At 31.7% G+C, this 19,920-nt stretch overlaps 1 protein-coding gene across 4 annotated transcripts in view; it reads right to left on the bottom strand.

Annotated features, from left to right (window-relative positions):
* pnt (ETS transcription factor pointed) overlaps positions 1 to 19,920 on the bottom strand; it is a 209,215-nt gene that overhangs the window by 8,172 nt on the left and 181,123 nt on the right. Inside the window, exon 1 of one of the 4 annotated variants that reach the window (XM_070105524.1) lies at positions 2,681 to 4,214. The exons of the other annotated variants lie outside the window; for them this stretch is intronic. Coding sequence (XP_069961625.1) covers positions 2,681 to 3,710 — 1,030 coding nt within the window. The 5' untranslated portion in view covers positions 3,711 to 4,214. Of the gene's footprint in view, positions 1 to 2,680; positions 4,215 to 19,920 lie in introns of those variants that run through there. 4 annotated transcript variants of the gene reach the window in all.

Here is a 19,920-nt window from a genome sequence, read left to right as displayed (position 1 = left end):
GCCTAATTAATATAGTATGGGACCGTTTCTAGGACAGTAGCCAGGGACGGCCAGAAACAATTTACCGCCCAAGGTAAATGCAAAATGCACCGCCCCTTCTAGGTCTATTTTGCCTTAAAAACCTGTTTAGGGTATAAATATGTAAAGAGAATACCGCTTTCAAATTATTGCGCCCTAGGCAATTGCCAAAGTTGCCTATATGGACGGCCCAGTACTGACAGTAGCTTCTACGTAACTGGAACAGGCTCGAATTGTAATGCGTATAAGGACTGTAAACTCTGCAGCAATTCCTATTATAGTTCTGGATATGTTTTGTGCCGTTACGACAATAACAGTAACAACAATAAAAAATTGAGTATTTTGCTTTCTATATTTAATATTTTTTATACCAATAGACACGACAAAAATGCAGAGCTTGAGAGCAAAACAGTAAATTGAATTAGATATTTAGAAATGTTAGAAATCCTATAAGTGAAGCTCTAAAGATCAAATATTATCCAAATCACAAATTTTTATACTCTCTCAATAAGTTGCTACAGAGTATAATAGTTTTGTTCACCTAACGTTTGTTTGTATCACCTAAAACTAATCGAGATAGATATGGAGTTACATATATATATATCGAGTGACTGTCTCTCCTTCCGACTGTCCGTCTGTCTGTGAAAGCTGTAACTTCAGTAATCGTAATGAAACTTGATACACGTGTTTCTTGGCAAAAAAGTTAAGATGAGATCGTAGATGGCCGTAATCGGACCACTGCCACACCCACAAAACGACATTAATAGGTTTTGTTGAAAACTTCTGAAAAAACTGAATATATTAAATTTTTCTCTTTGGTTAAGTGTATGTCAGATATATCTCAATTGTTGATGACTTTAATATAATTTTCGCTGACGGGAAGTAAAATATAATTATAAAACTAATTGAGTCTATGACATACAATACGAGGTGTGTTCAAAGGAAAAGGCCAATTTTGGAAATTGGTTAGAGAATATGTATTAAATGTTGCGTCAAAAATGGAATAAAGTGCTCCAAGGCACTTGAATATTGACTGTTGCATTCTGTAAATACACCTAGTCTAAAAAAAGTGTTTATAAGTGGTACAAGCGCTTTACAGAAGCCCGAGAACCATGACCACGTTAACAAGCGAAGAAAACATCGAACCATGAAAAAAAAATTGTTCTTAAAAATCGTCGAATCACTTTTAGGGAAGTTGCAAATGTGGTAGCGAAGTTTTTTCCGAAATTGCTAAATTTTGAACAAAAGCAATGTCCCATAAGTATCGCTTAGAAGTTGTTGAATCACATCAAACGGGTCATATTTTGTCAGATTTGGCTTTCTGCGACTTTGTAACACAACTCGTATAACTTAATAAGATACCAAATTTTATCATAATTTATTCACGATTTCGTCGAATAAAGAATGTTGAATGCTTTCGCAACATTTTTTAACATGAAGTTTTGTCACGACCCCGAATTTGATTCTTGCAAGTTGCAAGAGTATAAAATGCTCGGTTTCACCCGAACTTAGCCCTTCCTAACTTATTTAATGATGGTTCGCTATTTCTCAGTCATGGAGTCAATTCTTTTCTCGGCGGCTTTGTCTATATTACCACAATTGTGTTATGTAAACGGTAATATAAGTTCAGAAAAAAATATTAAAAATATATCGGTATAATATTATTGATATAACATCTATAAATCTTTCACTCAAAAGTAACAATAATGATTTAAAGATTATTTGTCGACCTCTGAAGCCTAATTAATTTATTATAACCATAATCAATATGTATGGTTAGAAAGTTTAAAATCTTTAAACAATTTTAAAAATTGCTGGAGGGATGCCATTTAATGATCGATTTTTATTTGTGAAATAATTTTTTTACGGGTTATGAGTGTCTACCGCACTTAAAAAGTTTTATTTTTTAGTTCAACTTAACGTTTAAAAATGACTGATATTTTCTCGGTGCGTTTTTCTTTTTGGGAAAAAGGACAGTCAAGTTTAATCCAGCGGCCTTTATGCGGTAAAAAATATTGGCATACATATATATTAATTTCGATTTTTAAAAACTACAATAAATTTTAAAATATCCGGTATATTTTTGAGAACTCAATCCTGCCACTAGTTAAGTTTTTAACTACTTCACGATAGCTTCATCTATATTATAACACACCTGATATGGAGATAAATAGAGATTTTCTAAAACAAAAATCATATAACTTTTGGATATTTATCAAAAATTCGTAAAAATATACGAAGTTTATGAGACTTTTAGACACATTTAGAAAACCATATTTACTATAGACTTCGAATATTTCTTTCTATTTACTAACTTATAGAAATATAATAATGTCGTAAATAGAGATCGCAAAAAGCCTTAAGAAGAGCGAGTCACGAACTGTCTGCTTAGCTACAAAATGTAAAAAGATTATGTGCCAAGCCATTATCACCGGTTATTTGCCGATCATATATGGGTTCCATATCTTATGCTTATCGATAGTCCTAATAAATAATTTTGAATTTAGTACAAGAGCAGAAGCATTTTGAGAGGATGAAGTAATGGGTCAGAACATATCCTTTGAAATCATTCAAAGAGCAGACATCTCTCTATAACTCGTACTTTTAATACATTTCGCCACCAACCAAGATTTCGAAGAAGAAATCTTTCAAAAATGTTTACCTTGGCTAAAGAAATTCGCATCGATGTCGGTGTAATATGAGTTCGCGGTTGGATGATGTGGTGAGGAGTAGTCACCAACATAATTGGTGGCCATGTCGTTGAAGTAGCCAATGCCGAGCGAGGAGGCGGTAGGATTCGGTGAGCCAAGCAGCGAAGAAGCGGCTGTGCTTAAGCCCGACGCGCTGCCACCGAGGCCAGCGGCGGTCGTCGAAGCGCCGCCGGACGATGAAGAGGAACTAACAGAGGCGCTGCCAGTGCTGCCACCCGACAAGCGATGATGCTGCGTCATCGACTGCAAACCCTGCTGTTGGAGGTGTTGTTGCTGTTGTTGTTGCGGCGATTGTGGTTGGTATTGATGCGTTTGCTGTTGCTGCTGCTGAGGCTGGTGTTGTTGCCCATGTTGTTGCTGATGCTGCTGCTGTTGTTGCGTCTGAAGTTGCTGATGCGACTGTGGTAACGACAGCTGATGCGTCAACGCATGCGCAGCGTGCTGATGATGGGCAGGCAAATGATAAGAGGTATAATTTTCATAGCTTTGCAGCACCATTTTTTGTGGCGTTGATTTTTTCAACTGCTGCTGCGTCTGATACTGTTGCAATTGCAAATATTGCTGCTCCAGCTGATCTTGTTGGAGCTGTTGTTGTTGTGGCTGTTGTTGATGCTGTTGGTGTTGTTGTGTCGTAGCACTTAAGTAATTGTAATTTTGTATTGTTTGACAATTGTTGTTGTTATTGATGTTGTTGTTGTTGTTGCTGCTGTTGATGTATTTGTGTGCGCTTGTGGGGCTACACGCCGCGTAACGTGCTTGCAATGCTTGTGGCGATAGCGATGGCGAGGTACAGGTCGACGATGCGTTCTTTATCGGTGACAGCAATTTTGGTGTTGTTGCTGGCGTCAAATTCGTATATTTTGTTGGTGTGCTGTGTGCGTTACAAATACCGTTACCGCTACTACTCGTTGCTGCTGCTGCTGCTGCTATCTTTGCTGTTGTCGAAATGGTGGAACCAACTAGGTACGCAGAGGGCGGCATGTCTTCACGTTTTCTTCTATGGCTGGGCAACGACGGCAATGAGAAATTTTCAAATTGTTTATTGAGAAATTGCTCGTCATTGACGTCGGCGTTTAGTTTGTGTGCGGCGATCGTTGTGAAGTCTTTAACTCGATGCTTTCAATTGAATGAAGTTTTGAATTTCGTTTTTGGGGGAATTCGTGGTTGTGATTTTGCAATAAATAATATTGAATGCAATTGAGAGTGCTTCACTTTAATTCTTTCAATTAAGATGGAGTATGCCAATTTATTTCGAACTTATTTGAGTAATTTAGAGTTTGTTGTTTGAAAAGTTCGCACAAAATTTTGTGTTTAGGGGTTGAAAATTATTTGAAGCCACGTAGCTTTGTGTCTTGTTTGCGGTGATTTTTGCATTAATTGATAGAACTTTATATAAATCAATAAATTTTTTATCATTTAGATATTTTTTTTTAAATTTTTTTATAAATTTTTGTTTTATTTAAATTATTTATATTTTTAAGTAAATTTTTTATGTTCTCTTAAAGTGTTATTGCTTTAATCTTTTTAAGAGAAAATTTTAAATAATTTTTTTTAGTAATTTTTTTAAAGTAAAGTATTACTTTCAGTGGTTTAATTGTTGTACATTAAATTTAATGATTTTTTAAAAACTTTTATGTATTGAATTTCTTCTTAATTATATTTAAATATTTTTTTTTATAATAAATAAATAATTAGTTTTTACTCAATAAATGTTCTAAAGCTTTTTTTTAATTTTTGTTTTCTATTTATATTGCTTTTTTCTATTGAATTTAAAATTTTGAACTTTTTATCAAACTTTTTATTATTTAAACATATGTTTAATTAAATAGTTTTTTTCTTGATTCATTTTTCAGTTTAATTAAAATTTTATTTTCGATTTATTTTATTTCTATTAAACTATTTAATTTTTTTAATATTCATTTTAATGTTTTTTTTATTTTTATTAGTTTTTTATAAATGTATCTATTTTATTTATATATTTTTATTTATATTCTTATTAATTTACTTCAAATATTTTTTTTTTTAATTAATAAAATATTAATTTTAACTGCCACTGTATTACTGTGGTTTTTGTTTCAATTTTTTAATTTAAGATTCTTTAGTTTTTAATTTTAAGTTTTTTATTTGCACATATTTATTTTAAAAAAATGTTAAACTGCAACTATTCACTGTTGCTTTAAAAAATTATTGTTTCATATTTGTTTTAGTTCTTATTTGCCTTACAATTTGCCGTCGGCACCATCAACGATCACGTGAGACGATCTTCAATTAGCACGTACACTTAGAGCTCAGCTGGATTTGCATATACATATAACTACTTAAATATCCAATTTTATATACATAGTATATATGTTGTTTTGCATTTGAATTAAACCGCTATAAATTTTTTCTGAGAATCGACGATCTACGTTATTATGAAAACAGCACAACGTGTATTTATTTACTTTTATCAATTTTTGTTGTTATTCTGCGCATTGGATTCCTGTCCTTCAGTTCACAGGCGATCGCGCGCCCACTATATGCGCACAATTTATCGCGTTAATAAAAAATTAAAAGTCTTAAACAATTCTCAACTATTCAGCGCACAAATTACTATGTTTTCGCTTATAGATCTGTATATGAAACTATATACTTTTGCTGATGATTGGCTGTGTTTGTATTATGCTTTTAATCTCTAGCTGCCCGCCACTTGTACGCTTTTGCCACAAATCGCAAAGTTCGCTCACTCGCACAAGTTTTCGTCGCACAGATCCTTAATGATCGCGATAATTCTTTCTTGAACGCTTTTAATATGATTTTAGTTAATGGCAGTTGCTGAATCATTTACACAGCATATAAATCTCCATGCTTGTTTGTTTTTATTGTTTTATACGCTATATTCCTTTTGTTATTTGTGTTATTAAGCGATCCTCTGGCGTGATTTCACTTGTCAGCGTGCACTGCGTAATCCAGTCAATTAACGAATTTTCAACTCGAATTCACATTCATCAATCCAAAAAATCATTCATTGAATGCGCACAACACTTTTCGCTACTTATTATAGTTGTTTTTTTCTTTTATTATTTCATACTCAAACTGATCGCACACTTTACATGTGTGTATGTTTGTGTTGCCGACTGTGGTTTCCACTACGTTTTTACGTTTGTGCCCGTCGAGTTATCGTCCGTGCAATACCTCTATAACATTCGACATCCGTTTTACAACTGAAGTTGCTGCCTTTGGGTGTAGAAGTTGTTTGCGCTGGTGTACGCGCCGCCGCTGCCGCCGCTGCCTTCATCGGTAACACTTTCTGTCTTTCCTCCACAAGCTGCTACTGTGCGCCTAAATGCGCTCAATATGTGTTTGTTGTAATTGTTATTGCTTATTGTTGTTGCTGTCGGTTGTTGGTTGTTGTTCGCTTGGTTTGCTCTGTTAGCCGTGTTCATCGTCCAAGCGCTCAATTGGTAGCAGTCGCCGTTGCTCTGAGTTCACTAATCGTACGCAAGCACTTGTGTATTTGGTGGTGGTTTTACGTTTGCTCCAACTGTCTGCTTATTGGTATTTGTGTATGCCCACACGAGCTGAATGAACTTGAAAGTGAATATTCACTCAAATCTCGTGTGTGAAGGAATTTCCCATGCTCACTCTCGGCCGTTTGAGTTGGAAATTGTTGTGAGCGTTTGCGCTGTGTGTTTATTGGGCATTCAGTGTTTGCTATACAAGTGGCAAATCGCTAAGTTATTTTCTTTGGTGCTTTAGCTTGTATTGCCGTTGTACTGATTATTACTTTATTTTGTCGAATTGCTCATTTCACTTAAGTATGTTTGATTTGAATTGCAATCGGGACGTCATCTGTGCTGTATGAGCGTTTCTATAGCTCATTTGCAAGTGAGTGTTTTTTCTTTATAAACAATTGCTTCAAAATCAGAAATATATTTAAGGGGTTGTCTCCATTAACGGTTTGAAAACATGATTTTTCTTTTGCATATTTCTAATATAACGAGAAACTTGTCCCATAATGGCTTTGAACGAAAGCATGTTGATTTACGAGATACCTGGCCCCAAACAGCGGCTCGGCCTGACTATTCAAGCCGCTCAGTTGTCGTTCGAAATCAGTAAATTTTTACTGATTCACAAAACATCTCGTTATGGTTACACAAGAGCTTTTTGGAATATTTTTTTCGATTTTCATAATTCATTTTTTAGCTTCAAAAACATAATAAAAAAATGCAATTTTCGCTTCGCTACATCAGTTTTATCAGGAATGCAATTTTTTGTAAAAAGATTGTATATATAGAGTTTCATATTAAAATTGTATTCAGTTTGATTCTTACTTTTATTTTAAGCTTTACAGAGGAAAATATATTCATAATTAAAACATTTAAGGAACATATTAATCGTATACATTAAGACGTTTTAACGTTAACGTTAAGACGTTTTAACAAAGCAAAAAATTTTTCAAATAATTTTCTGTTTTTGAAACTTTTGTTTTAGAATTTATACAGAAAAATATATCAATATAAAAAATATTACGTTTTTATTAAACTTACTGTATTAAAATAAATTATTCATCGGATGGACGAATTACTAAATTTTTTAATACATAATTCTTTGTTCAACTAATCACTATGTACTTAAAATATTTTATTCTTCTTTGTTGCGAAAAATAACAAATAAAGTAAATAGAAAATATAAAGTTTCAAATATTCATAATTGTGTAAAAAAAAAAAAAATATATGTATATATGCAAATCATTCGTCAAATGGATGAAAATGTGGTTCTAAAAATCTATATCATTTCATAAACAAACAAGTTTGTTGTCATTTTGTTACTGTAGTAACTTTTTGAGGTTAAGATATGCAAAAATGTTTTATATGTATGTAGTATATAGAATATATGTATGTAGTATATAGGTATATAGAAATCATTAAAAAAATATTATTGTTCGTTTAATTTTCAAGGTTTTTACAAAGGTTTATAGATAATAAAAAAGTAAATATCATACATATTTCATCAAATAGCCTAGGTTTTTTCTTAACAGACCTTCAGAGTATAAAATATTTGAGATCTTGGCAACCATAAATGGTAATTATTCCCAAACCTCTTTCACTACCTTCTACTAATCTTTCAAAATGGATAGTTTTTGTTTAACAACACTTTCTTTCATATCGGTTCTTAGGTTTTTTTTGGGGTTCGGGTCAGAAGACTGAACAGACCAGCACATAACCTCAATTCGGTTGTCGCTACATCACTCCTTTGTGTATTCGTTGGTATGTTTGGGGTTATTATTTTGTTGGTATATATCAATGGTATATTTACATAAATTATATTCTATATGGTAACAATATACTCATATTTTGACATATGTCACTTGTTCCATGACGCCTTCGATCAAGAGAATTCGACCTACTTTTATGTGTGAAAAGCTACCCTATACCATATTTGAAGGTTTTTATGGTAAATCGGGGATAAATATGTATGCATTTAATATTTAGTAAATTTGTGATTTATTTGAATAACTTATGTTAACTATAGCAATACAATGTAATACAATTGTAGAATAAAAATTATTAAAATATGTGCATAATATTAAACTTAATTAAAAACTTCATTTTTCTATGTCAACATGTGTATTTTTATATTTAAATAGGTATTAAAGTGGCAATATCTCAACCGGAAACAATCAATATATAAATGTGCCTATTTAATATACATATATGCCATTTTCATAGATATGTTTTTATATTTCTAAAGCGTGAAGTTCCTAAAAACATGAGGTTAAATTTTTTGTGATTTCAAATTGTAATCTCATTGTAATTTCTATGTGCATACTTATTATGAAGTGTCACTTCCTAGAAATCCGATTTTCTTTTTGTATCAAAATAAATATTGCAGTAAAAAACAAATTATATTGAAACGAGCGTTTTTATCAACACTACTTGAACAAAACTATTTAAGAAAAAAGCTTATCATATGTTACTGCTATGGAAATATAGGGCGCGCCAGATCTAAGAAAAAGCTTTAGGAAATATGCATATTTCTCTGATATTCAACTGCAGTGAAACTGATATCAATTTGTAATTAATATACATACATATGGCTAATTTTATTAGAAAAACTTACATATTTATAAGCGTCCTATATATTGATTTATGATAACAAATAAAGCGTGCGTGTAGCTAGGTCTAAAGTTTGAAAAACTTATTCTTTACGAATAGTTTATGAGTTATGCGAGGCATTATTAAAAAGAAAGAAATTTACTATTTCAGACTTCGAGGGAAATATTAGTTTTCATAAACAACTTTGCTATTTCAGTTGTATTTATAAGTAAGTCGTTTTTATAGTAATTTTATTTTCGAAGAAAAATGTTGAAACTGATTATTATTATTTGTTATTAATTCTATTTGTCTCAATGCGAAGGAAACCGCTGTAATTATTTTCTATATATTTTCGCATTAAATTAATTAAATTTTGTCATAAAAAAAGCTTATTTGTCACCGAGCGTTTATTTCTTTCTTCTTAGTTCGGAATTCTTCAAGTATAAATAAATTATCTGGTATAAATTTTTAAGTATATTTTTCACATTTAAGTTAATAACAGGAAAAAAATAAAAAAATATATGTACATCAAAATTTAGAAAAATTTAAAAAATTTTGAATCTTGAGCACGTAAAGGATTCCAAGAGGTCTTCCGAAAATAAGTGTCTGACGGTAAGAGTGAGAAAGATTTGTTTGTTTAAAATTGTCTCTCATCTCAAAATTAAGGAAAAAAATTACTAAATTAGAGGAATACAGCTAATGATCGAAGGTCTAGGCAAAATTTTAAGTTTTGGCAGAATGGCGGCATTCCTTCAGAGTGGCTTAAAAATTCGAAAGTTTTATCAAAAACCTTATACCTTTGATCATTGTCAAATGTATCTAAGAAGGTCGTATGGAAATTTCAAGTACATCCGGCTGGACTCGTTTCGGTGAAATTTTGCACCCACTCTGAAAACAGCGTTTCGACAAAATCGCATTTCAAGTTTTGAAAGCCGATTACACTAAGTTAAAAAATACATACAAATAATCACATCTCCGAAACTGTTTGCCGGTCATTGTATTTTTCTTTAAAATATTTACTTTTTCTCCTATATCTAATATCGAAAAAAATCTTAATTTTTAATCCAAAAATCTCAAGTCGAAATATCATATTTTTTTTAAAAACTCAGAAGGCTGTATGTTTTTGAAAGTCTCTACTTTCCGATGGCTTATAGCATATATACGGCACTACGGTAAATTTTCTCAGAAAATGCCCCACCAAACAGCTGAAAATCCATTTAAAGCTGTTTTTTGTTGTACCTACTTACTAATTCGTATAAGCTGTAAAAAGAGCAGTTTTGTGTTGTCTTTTTTTTAATTTTCTGAGCAGATTTATCATAGTAATGTATATATTTTTTATACTTTCAGAAAGTAAAGATTTTAACAAACATAAAACTTTCGGACTTGATTGAAATGAACTGAAATTTTGACTTCAGAATTTTTGATTGAAAATTAGGGTTTTTTTCGATTTAAAGTCGAAATTAGGTGTACTTTTTAATGTCTGAAAGTAAAAAATATATAGTATATTTAGAACACAAGAAGGTATATTTTATACAAGATAAAAATAAAAAGCCCAAAAATTTGGTTATTTCAATTTTTTATATTGGAAATTATTTGAAAAAAGTCTATATACAAAAGTTATAGATCTTTTCATTACTTAAAATATTGCAATATAACGTTTTCCTACTAGACGCGTAGTTTTGCCAAAAATCGATTTTAACCCTTACAAATTCAACCACGCCCCTCCTCTTCCTTTTCCCGACCCCAGATCGCTCGTAAATTATTTTTCCTTCAATGTTTGCTATTTTATCTTTCGCTGCCGATGGGTTTCAACCCACTATGAATTTCTTTATTTTTTTTTAACAATTTTAAAGGCTTCTGCACTAGTCTAAACGCAAAAAGTTAATTTTGTTTTAATTGGAACTTTAAAACTTTGAAATTTTTTTTTGATCGATTCAGAATAAAACTGCAAAGCTAAAAATCTCGTCCTCGATTATGAACTATTTTCTTTGCTTTCACGTTACAAATCATATACGTAATTTTATTTATTGTTACTGGGAAAAAAAAGATTGATGTATTTTCTCACCTAAAAATCAGTATTGATGTGAAAGAAATTGGATGTAAGTAATAAGTGATAGAATAAATAGAAAAATCGTTTCTTCTGCTAGAAATTTGCTTAAAACAAAGAAAACTGAACATATTTTTCCAAAAACTAAAAAATTATTTTTAAGAATGAGTGCATTTAATTAAGTACATATGTATTTATCTAAAAAAATTTTGGAAAGAAAAAATATGCATATTTGCCTAATAAATAACGTAAATAATATATTTATTTAACAGACTGAGCACAGAAAAGTTGATACATATCTTTAAGTTGCATAAATCTTCAAAAAAAGAAATTACTATTTGGAGAGAGTGCAAGAAAGCGCATTATTTTCTTCAATGACACGCATCACGTGCACACATAAATACACGTTTCAAATCTCTATTAGCAAAAACAAAAGCATTTATACATTTATTACGAAGTCTTGTTATGAAATGAGATAAATCAGTCGAAAATTATGCGCCACGCTATACAAGAAACTCATTAATCAACGCAAATTTGCAAAATTCGTATGCAAAGAAAATTAAAATAGACAAAATGGCACAAGGTAGTGGCAAAATTGCAAAAATCACAAAAATAAATACAACAATAGTTCATTATGTGCGTGTGTGCATGTGCCTATGGGCACGCCATCGATCAACACACACATCCAAAAAAGAGATTGTGTAAAAGAAAACAGAAACTATTGCTTAATTAATGTCAATTCAACGCAAAAAACGCCAGCATAATTCAAACTTTTTAAGCAGAATTTAATTTTATTAACGCAAAAACCACCGCGGGGCAAAAGAAAATCATCAACGGCGAATTGAGCATGCCAACCATTGCTTATAGAGGCTTATATACGATCACTAGCGAGTAAGTGTGTGTGTTAGTGCTTTTTTGCGCAAAATTTGTACAGATCAAATGGCGATACATATGCACGAGCGCCGAGCTGCCCACAAAACGAGACCAAATCAAAGTAAACTGAAGTAAAGCAAAAAACCAAAAAATTTAAACGGAATATCATTAAGAGCAAGCCACTACTACAACAAAAAAAAAAGATATGAGAAAGAATGAAAAATAGCAATTTCGAATGTACCAAAATGTGGGTAGCTCATCAGCGCTGCTGCCACGATCATCAATGCGGCGAACGCGAGCTTTTTTCAATACACCACATGGTAAGCATATGTATATACTTCTATGGTAACAGTCTGTATATAATCCACAAGAAAGGCTAGTGCACGAGCGAGAAGATGCAAAACTTGCACCACTAAAGAAATATAGCCTGCTCATATATGAGACAAAATAAAAAGTCTATACTGAAATCGGTTTATGCTCAAGCAAAACCGACGCGAACGAGACAAGAGTAAGAAATAGCAGCAAAAAATGCAAGTAAAATATTATGTACCATATAAACACATACTGTACTATGTAAAATGTCGAAAGCGCATTAGCTATGACGGGCCAGTCGGCGCAAATGATCCGCCAAGATCGTCGTTACGATCACTCACATGCATAATTGTACGGCGATTGGTTAAAGCGAGCTACCCACTTCAGTCACAGTTCCCACAAAACATGACAGGCATACCAACTATACATATTTGGTATATATGTACCAGCATATATACATATTTGTCTCAACCCACTTATGCTCGCATCGATCGCTATAGATCGTCGTATCAAGCTCAAACAGATCACACGATCGGCTGCTGGGGACCGTGCGACATGGTTATGTGAAGTGAGTGCTTGAATGGGTGTATATATGTACATATATATGTAAGTATGTATGTATGAGGGAATGAACGAACGAATAAGTCGAATAATGCTCTAATGGCGTTTGCTGACTGTCCGGTTCACATATGCTTACATACTGCGTATGTATATACATATGTATATGCGCCGTTTTTTGAGTGGGCGCCAAAGCAACGCGAATTGGCTGGCTATTCGCTGTCGATTACCGTTTTTTTTTGTTTTCTTGCTTTTTTAGCAGTCTTGGCTGCTGCAAGAAATATTGCTACGACGCAGTTAAGCAATGGAGCAGCAGTTGGTTAGATAAGTGTGTAAAGGTGCGATAGATATACAAACATACATTAATATATAAGTATAAGTTTTTCAAATCTCTCCTTGCTTGTGCGCATGTAGTTGCTTTTCGATTTTCGAAATGGCGTCTGGGTAGCTGCGGCTGCCAGCAGGTATCATTTGATATGGCAGACAGCATACGCTTCGAGTCAAACGGTTGCACCAATCATGCAATCGATTTTAGTGCAAAAAAAAACGTATGTATGTATTTTTTGCATGAAAACATGTGACAACATTTTTCAATAAAAAAGAGAAAAACATTTTAAAATACCGTTTTACTTCATGATTAATTTTCCAGGCACGATCGAATATTAGTCGAAGAATATTTTTAGTGTAAATAAATAAAATGTTAATCAAAAAATTGAATAGTGAAGCAAGTTGGGTCTTAAGGCACTTTAAAAAAACTAACTGACATGATACAACTGACTGATACAAGCGAGATTACCGAACTTGCAGAGGGAAAGTCTCAGCTGTCTTCTGACCTCCATCTTTCAGCTAGATCACTGTTCGGCAAAGGAAAAGTGTCATTAATGCCCTTAGAATCATTATTCTTAAATATTTACAGTTCTCCTTAACATTAATTCAGCCCTTCACCAATGTTTATTTATTGTTTTTTTTCAAATTTACCTTATGGTGTAAACAGTCATACTGAACGTAACACATAAATTATATACTTTTTCAAATTACAATAATAAAGCTGTGAAACAAAATTAATGGAGCTTTACTAGTAAAAAGCTTTCCGAAATCAAAATAATTTAAATATTCTTTAATTCACTCGTAGATCATTGGTATAGTAAACTTCAGTTAATGCAGTGCTCTTAGCAAGCTCGAGCAATCGTATAAGAAATTAAGGAGCTCGAAAACACCTGTTCGAACGATCAAATAGTGCGAAAAAAGCTCTAGAGCTTTCATATTTTCAAATTTCAGTGTCAAATTTTCGAGCAGCTAATTATATTAGAGGTTCTGAGGGTAGAGGAAGAAGAACTCTTTTATCGAAATGTGAAATTAAGTACGCCTATGAAGCTTTTTGAGAAGTTTTCTAAAGTAAGCATTTTTACGCGGAAACTTCCTTGAAAGCTATGCTTTGAAGGCATTTGTTGAACTTTTTTGACAATAAGGATAGCCTCAGGACTTTTTACAGCGGCTTATGTTTCAAAGTGACATGCAAAAGTCATGATATCTCAATTTTCTTCTGTACATAAGAATAAATTGTTTAAGTAGCGAACTGATTCGAACTGATACGAAATATATAAATAATAATAGTACATACAAACCTTATATATAAATACATATTGAAATTAAATAAAATGGCAAATTCTCCTGAACATCAAGAGGTTTCTATAAAAATTAATTTCAGAGTCAACCGACATACCTATATATAAAGCTGCTTCAAGAGAATTGGAATCACATCCGTTGTTCATGTAAATTATTTATAAATTTGTAAAAAAATTTTTCTCATAGAATTAAAAATTAGTTGCTTGCATTTAAATTTGTTTTATGTGCATAACTGTTAAGTCATAAATTCGTCGAATAAAATATGCACTTATACGGAAATAAACTATAATCGCCCAAAGCAAGTGTTTAAAATGACAGACGTGAGGCACAGACGATGTTGACCAAAATAAAAAAAAAAAACACAAATGCATAAGAAAAATTAAATAATATAAAACATGTGAAAAATAAGAAAACAAAATGAACAAAAAAAGAATATTTAAAAAAAAATTTTAAATATAAAAAAGCTACTAATGATTGATTACATATTAAAACCACGAACATCTACATACAAAAACAATCAAATAAATTATAAAAGGCTTAAGTACGTTCAAGAAGCAGTCGCTGCGCACGTCAAACGTTTAATGAACCCAGTGGTAGTGCCAAATATGGCAGGTCCTTACCAACTATGAAGTGCGCATGCGTGTGTGAGTTTGTGTGTACGTGCGACTACAATTCGCCAATAATTAATGAGTAGTCCAAAATTATAAATAACTATAAAAACAACACAAAAAAACACCGAAAAAGACAACAGCAACAACATCAGCGACAAAGCGCGCAATAACGATCAATCAAATCAACGGCACACGCTGCATTCACTGGCTTTCCAGGCCTACAATTGCAGAAGTTCTTAAAATTCAAAATACGCAGGAGCAAGCCGGCCGCAGCAACAACAACAAACACCCACAAGAGAAGTTAACAACAGGCAGAAAAGCAAGAAGTACCGCGCGTTCTCTGTAAATCATATTTTAATTCGATTTGTTTGTTCGAAATAATTTTTTTTTTAAATAATATTTATTGTTATATTTTTCGTGTAGTGTCATCAAATTACAAAAACGGAAATACAAAACAATATACTATAAAAGTTAACAAAAAAATTAAAAAGCAACGATCGCGCTGATCGCTGATGGCAACCACAAGCGGTAAGTGGCAACGTCTACCACTTGTCTTTGGCCGCTGTTATCTGCTTTAAACTGTTTATAAAATAAAAAACTAGAAAATAAAAACAGAAAAACAATAACAACCAAGCGCACAATTGACAATAAGCCGAAAATTACAAAACAAAAAATTTCAAAAAAAAACTTATTTTGGGTACTCAAAAATCGAAAAAGAACCCAACGCTGCGTTTCCGGTTGGAGCACGTGCGTATTTCGAATGCGGTTTAAAGCACAGCACACAAACAACAACAACAACAACAACAGTCGAAAAAGAATCACAGCGCGCGGCACGCACTCCGGAATACGGAACCAGCTCGCTTACACCACAGCTGCAAGCAGCAGCAACAACAAACAACCAATTGCAAGCCAAAGAACAAGCGAAGATCGCTTTGTAGCTCCCGTTTGCGATCGACGAATTCAAAAATTTTTCAAGTGACACTAAAGACTTAGAACTACAAACATTTCAGCTAAGCTACAACCTCTCAAGCGCAGCATTAAAAATTTGAAGAAAAAAAATACAACAACAACTGAAAGTACATAGAAATTAAAAAGCTGTAAAAGTAAGGCGATCCTCCAGATCCCGTGATCAATGTTCGATACAAGGAATAGTTTCGGCTGCACGTGCGTCTACCACTGAAAGCAATCTTCAAAACAAACAGAAAATAGGAATGAGTAAAAAAAAAACAACAACAACTTTTGACAAATCAGGGAAGAGCATATTCCTCAGTCATAGGGTTAACTCAAGAAGAGGGGACAATAGTCAACGCTGCAGCTGACGCCGCGTACGCACGAGCGCTGGAGTGAGTGAGTGAGCGCACACTAGTGAAGGGGGCGGCACTTCAACATCATCGCTATTGTGACAAAAGCACTGCTTAACATAATAATTAAAGCGGGAAAGTCTATAGGAAAAGTACTCATCTACATAACCGCGCGCATAGGCCACCAACCGCCGCCGTTCGCTAGCAAGCGGTAGAGTTGAATATGAAATGAATGGTGTGTGCCAAAGGCTAATGCTTGCATACGAATTAGGGTGCGATTTTTTTCATTGTTGTTCGTTGATTTTTTATTTTTCGGATGACATGGCTTGATCGTTTGGCTGTTTGTGATGGTCATACGGGATTTTGTTGATGAAGTGTTGGAACACTTGCGTTAATTTAAATGCTTGAATGTTTATAAATATAGAAATGCTTATACACATAAGCACAAGCGATTTAGGATGTGCTCATAATTTTTCGGGAAATTGTTGTTTTTTTTAATTGATCAGTTGTTTTTTTATTGCAGGCGTCCATTTTGTAGGTTTCCAAAAATTGGTAATATTTTAATTTGATTAATAGGAAGAAGTTGTAGTTTGTTTCAAAATTGTTTATATTTTTTTTCTATTTTTTATATTCATATATTCATACAATATTTTTTTATTTTTATTTTATTTTTTATTTGTATTATTATTTTTTGTTTATTTTAAGGTGTTATAAGTATTTTTATTAATTTTCGTTTTGTATTAAATAAAAACAATTTCTGATTGAATTTATTTTAAATTTAAAGCAATTTCTAATTTTTATTTTAATACATATTATTTAATTTTTGTGTAATTTTTTTTTTATTTATTTAAACTATTTTGTTTAGCTTTTTTTAAATTTCTTTTATAAATTACTATTTGTTTTATTTTTGTTTAATTTTGTTTAAGATTTACAACTTTATTTACTTACTTTTGTACTAAATAAAATAATTTTGTTATTTATGTTATTTTCAATTATAAAAATTTTCAATATACTAATTTTATTTCTTGTGTACTATATTTTTAATTTAATTTATATTGATTTGTTTTTTAACATTTATATTTATATACTTTTTTGCTTTATTTTTGTTTAAGATTTACAAATTTATTTATTTACTTTTGTATTAAATAAAATAATTTTTTGATTTATTTTATTTTCAATTTTATAATAATTTTATTTCTTGTGTACTGTATTTTTAATTTCATTTTATTTATATTTAGTTATTTTTTTTTTTAACATTTTTATTTAAATACTTTTTTGCTTTAATTTTGTTTTGTATTTTCTTTATTTATTTTTTATTTAATGTTTTTCAATACAATAAAAATGTTTTTGGATTTATTCGTTAATTACATTAAATTTTTTATGTACGTTATTTTTTATTTCATTTATGTATTATTATTTTTTGTATCTAAATTTTTTATTTCAATTATTATTTGTTTTTATTTTTAGGTATTTCTTTTTTCTTAATTTCTTTTTTGTTTGATTTTTTCAACACAATAAAGATTTATTTTGATTTATCTATATTTTAGTGTTCTTGTTTATATACTATATTTTTTTTTTTACTATTTTGGTAAATTTTTCTATAATTTTTAATTTTTATAGAATTATTAATAATTCTTTTATTTATTTAATAACATTATTTTATTTTATTATTTCTTAATTAATTTAATTTATCTTTTTATAGTTGTTTGTTATTTTAAATTAATTTTGATTTTTATTTGTTTTGTTAGAATTAATTTTATTTTAAATTATTTAAGTAGGTAGTTTTTCATTTTTTTTATTGTGCTGTGCAACACAAATTTTTCTATGAAAATGATTTTATATGACACATTATATGGACACATCTTCGTTAGTTTTTTTGAATTACTCACATGGGAGATACAATTCGTTCCGTTATATACGGAAAGAGTCTTTAGATAACTTCAAAGCAGTGTTCTATTAACCTACATGGTTCAAATTATCTATGTACGGTCTCAGTGCGAGACAAACCAAATCATAATGAATCTTTCAACCGTCACCATGGTTCTCGGCTTATATAGGTTTTAATTCAAATTATGATTAAATGGTGATTTTAAAAATTGTAAACTTGGCTATGTTAATAATGAAAACGTGTAAATAATATTTGGAAAATATTTTAATTAAATGATATATATCTGAATAAGATTAAGTTTGGTTAAGATTGGAACCAAAATTCACGGGATAGATCCCAAGAAAGTAGAAATTATTACCCGAGGCATTGCTAGTATGATGACAGGGAAAGTAAACTAGCTGAGGTAAAATAGAAGAGGTTTATTTGATATTACTTTGTCTTTCTTACTGCTTACAAATTAATTATACTTCAGTTTAATTTAATTTATTGCTATTGATTATCATGTATAAAGAAAAATTTATATTTTTTTTTGCAATTTTCTAAATTTTTATGTAATCTTTTGTCTAACTTAATAATCCTCTTAAGTTTTCAAAATGAAGGAATTCGTTGTCATTGCCAACACAAAAACATGCAAAAGTACAAGAACGAAGTAGGTAGAGGTGAGGGGCAGTCATAAAAAGGATTACAATTTAATGCAATAACGCGTGCGTCTTCAAACAATAAACAATGCGAGGGGAAATAACGAAATAAAACCCCAGCAATTATTTAAAAGCCGCTGCAAAATGCGTAAGGACACTTACAAACACTCAAACACGTGTGTGCCTTATACATTTACATTATATATGGTATATTTATATGTGAGTGATGCGCACACCTTTTGGTACGAGACAAAAAGTAGGTGGTGCCCGTAAAGGAAGCGCCTACAGGCGCAATTAAAGACACACATACATATGTGTGCAAAAACACTTTGGGCGTGTTGAAAAGGATTTTATTTGTACACATTGAATTTATATAAATAAATTGTATGTGCATGTGTGTATAAGTTTTCTTGTTTCTAGCCGCACAGCTGCGCGTGAAGAAATGGCGGCTGCCGCCCTGCAAGCGCAGGAAGTTCAAGGAAGCGCACTCATTCATACATATGTACATACATGCATACCTTTGGATGTATTCTTTTGTGAAAGCACTAAGCTTGTTAGATCAGATTCCAATTGTACGCGGCATACAATTGATAATCAGAAGACAAAGTAAGTGTCTAAGTTGAAGAATGAGGTACAGTAGAATGTGGAGAATGTAGCTGCAACAAATATATATAAAGGAAAACGAAATGCAATGGCAAAAAGAAATGCAATTGCCAGTTGGATATAGACAATTGCATTTCTTTTTTTGCCTATTATTTTTTTTTCTTATTATAATTTTATAAGAGCAATCTGCTGCTTGTGTTGTATACAATTTGGGCATCAAGCAACACGTGTCCTTGCAGCAATATCGGGATCCCTTCGCACTATCATTATTTTGTGCGCTAGTAATTTTCTTTAATGTACTATTTTATTGGGTTATATACCCATGCATGTACGGCGCGCCGATTACTGGGATTTCATGTAAGCGGCAACGCGCAAACGCAACCGATCGCGGCTTGAATCATACGATTGCAATGAGTATGCGCGTTGCTCGCCAGCGCAAGTGTTGTGCGCATGTGTGTGTATCTATTTCTGTTTAGTCGAACAATAATTTAATGTGCACTTCCGGTGTTTTCAATGGCGCGCGGTAACCACCACCTAGGGCATGTGTGGATAAGCGCACAAACACACAAACATTTTACACGTTTAATGCGCTCAAAATCCTACATACATACTTGTATGTATATATGTGTTTGCATAGTTATCCGCGCTGACAATAGT

The sequence above is a fragment of the Bactrocera oleae genome, chromosome 2, assembly GCF_042242935.1.
Source record: "Bactrocera oleae isolate idBacOlea1 chromosome 2, idBacOlea1, whole genome shotgun sequence".
NCBI lineage: Eukaryota > Metazoa > Arthropoda > Insecta > Diptera > Tephritidae > Bactrocera > Bactrocera oleae.
The sequence above is the reverse complement of the archived record's forward strand: the minus strand, read 5'-3'. Positions and strand labels throughout refer to the sequence as shown.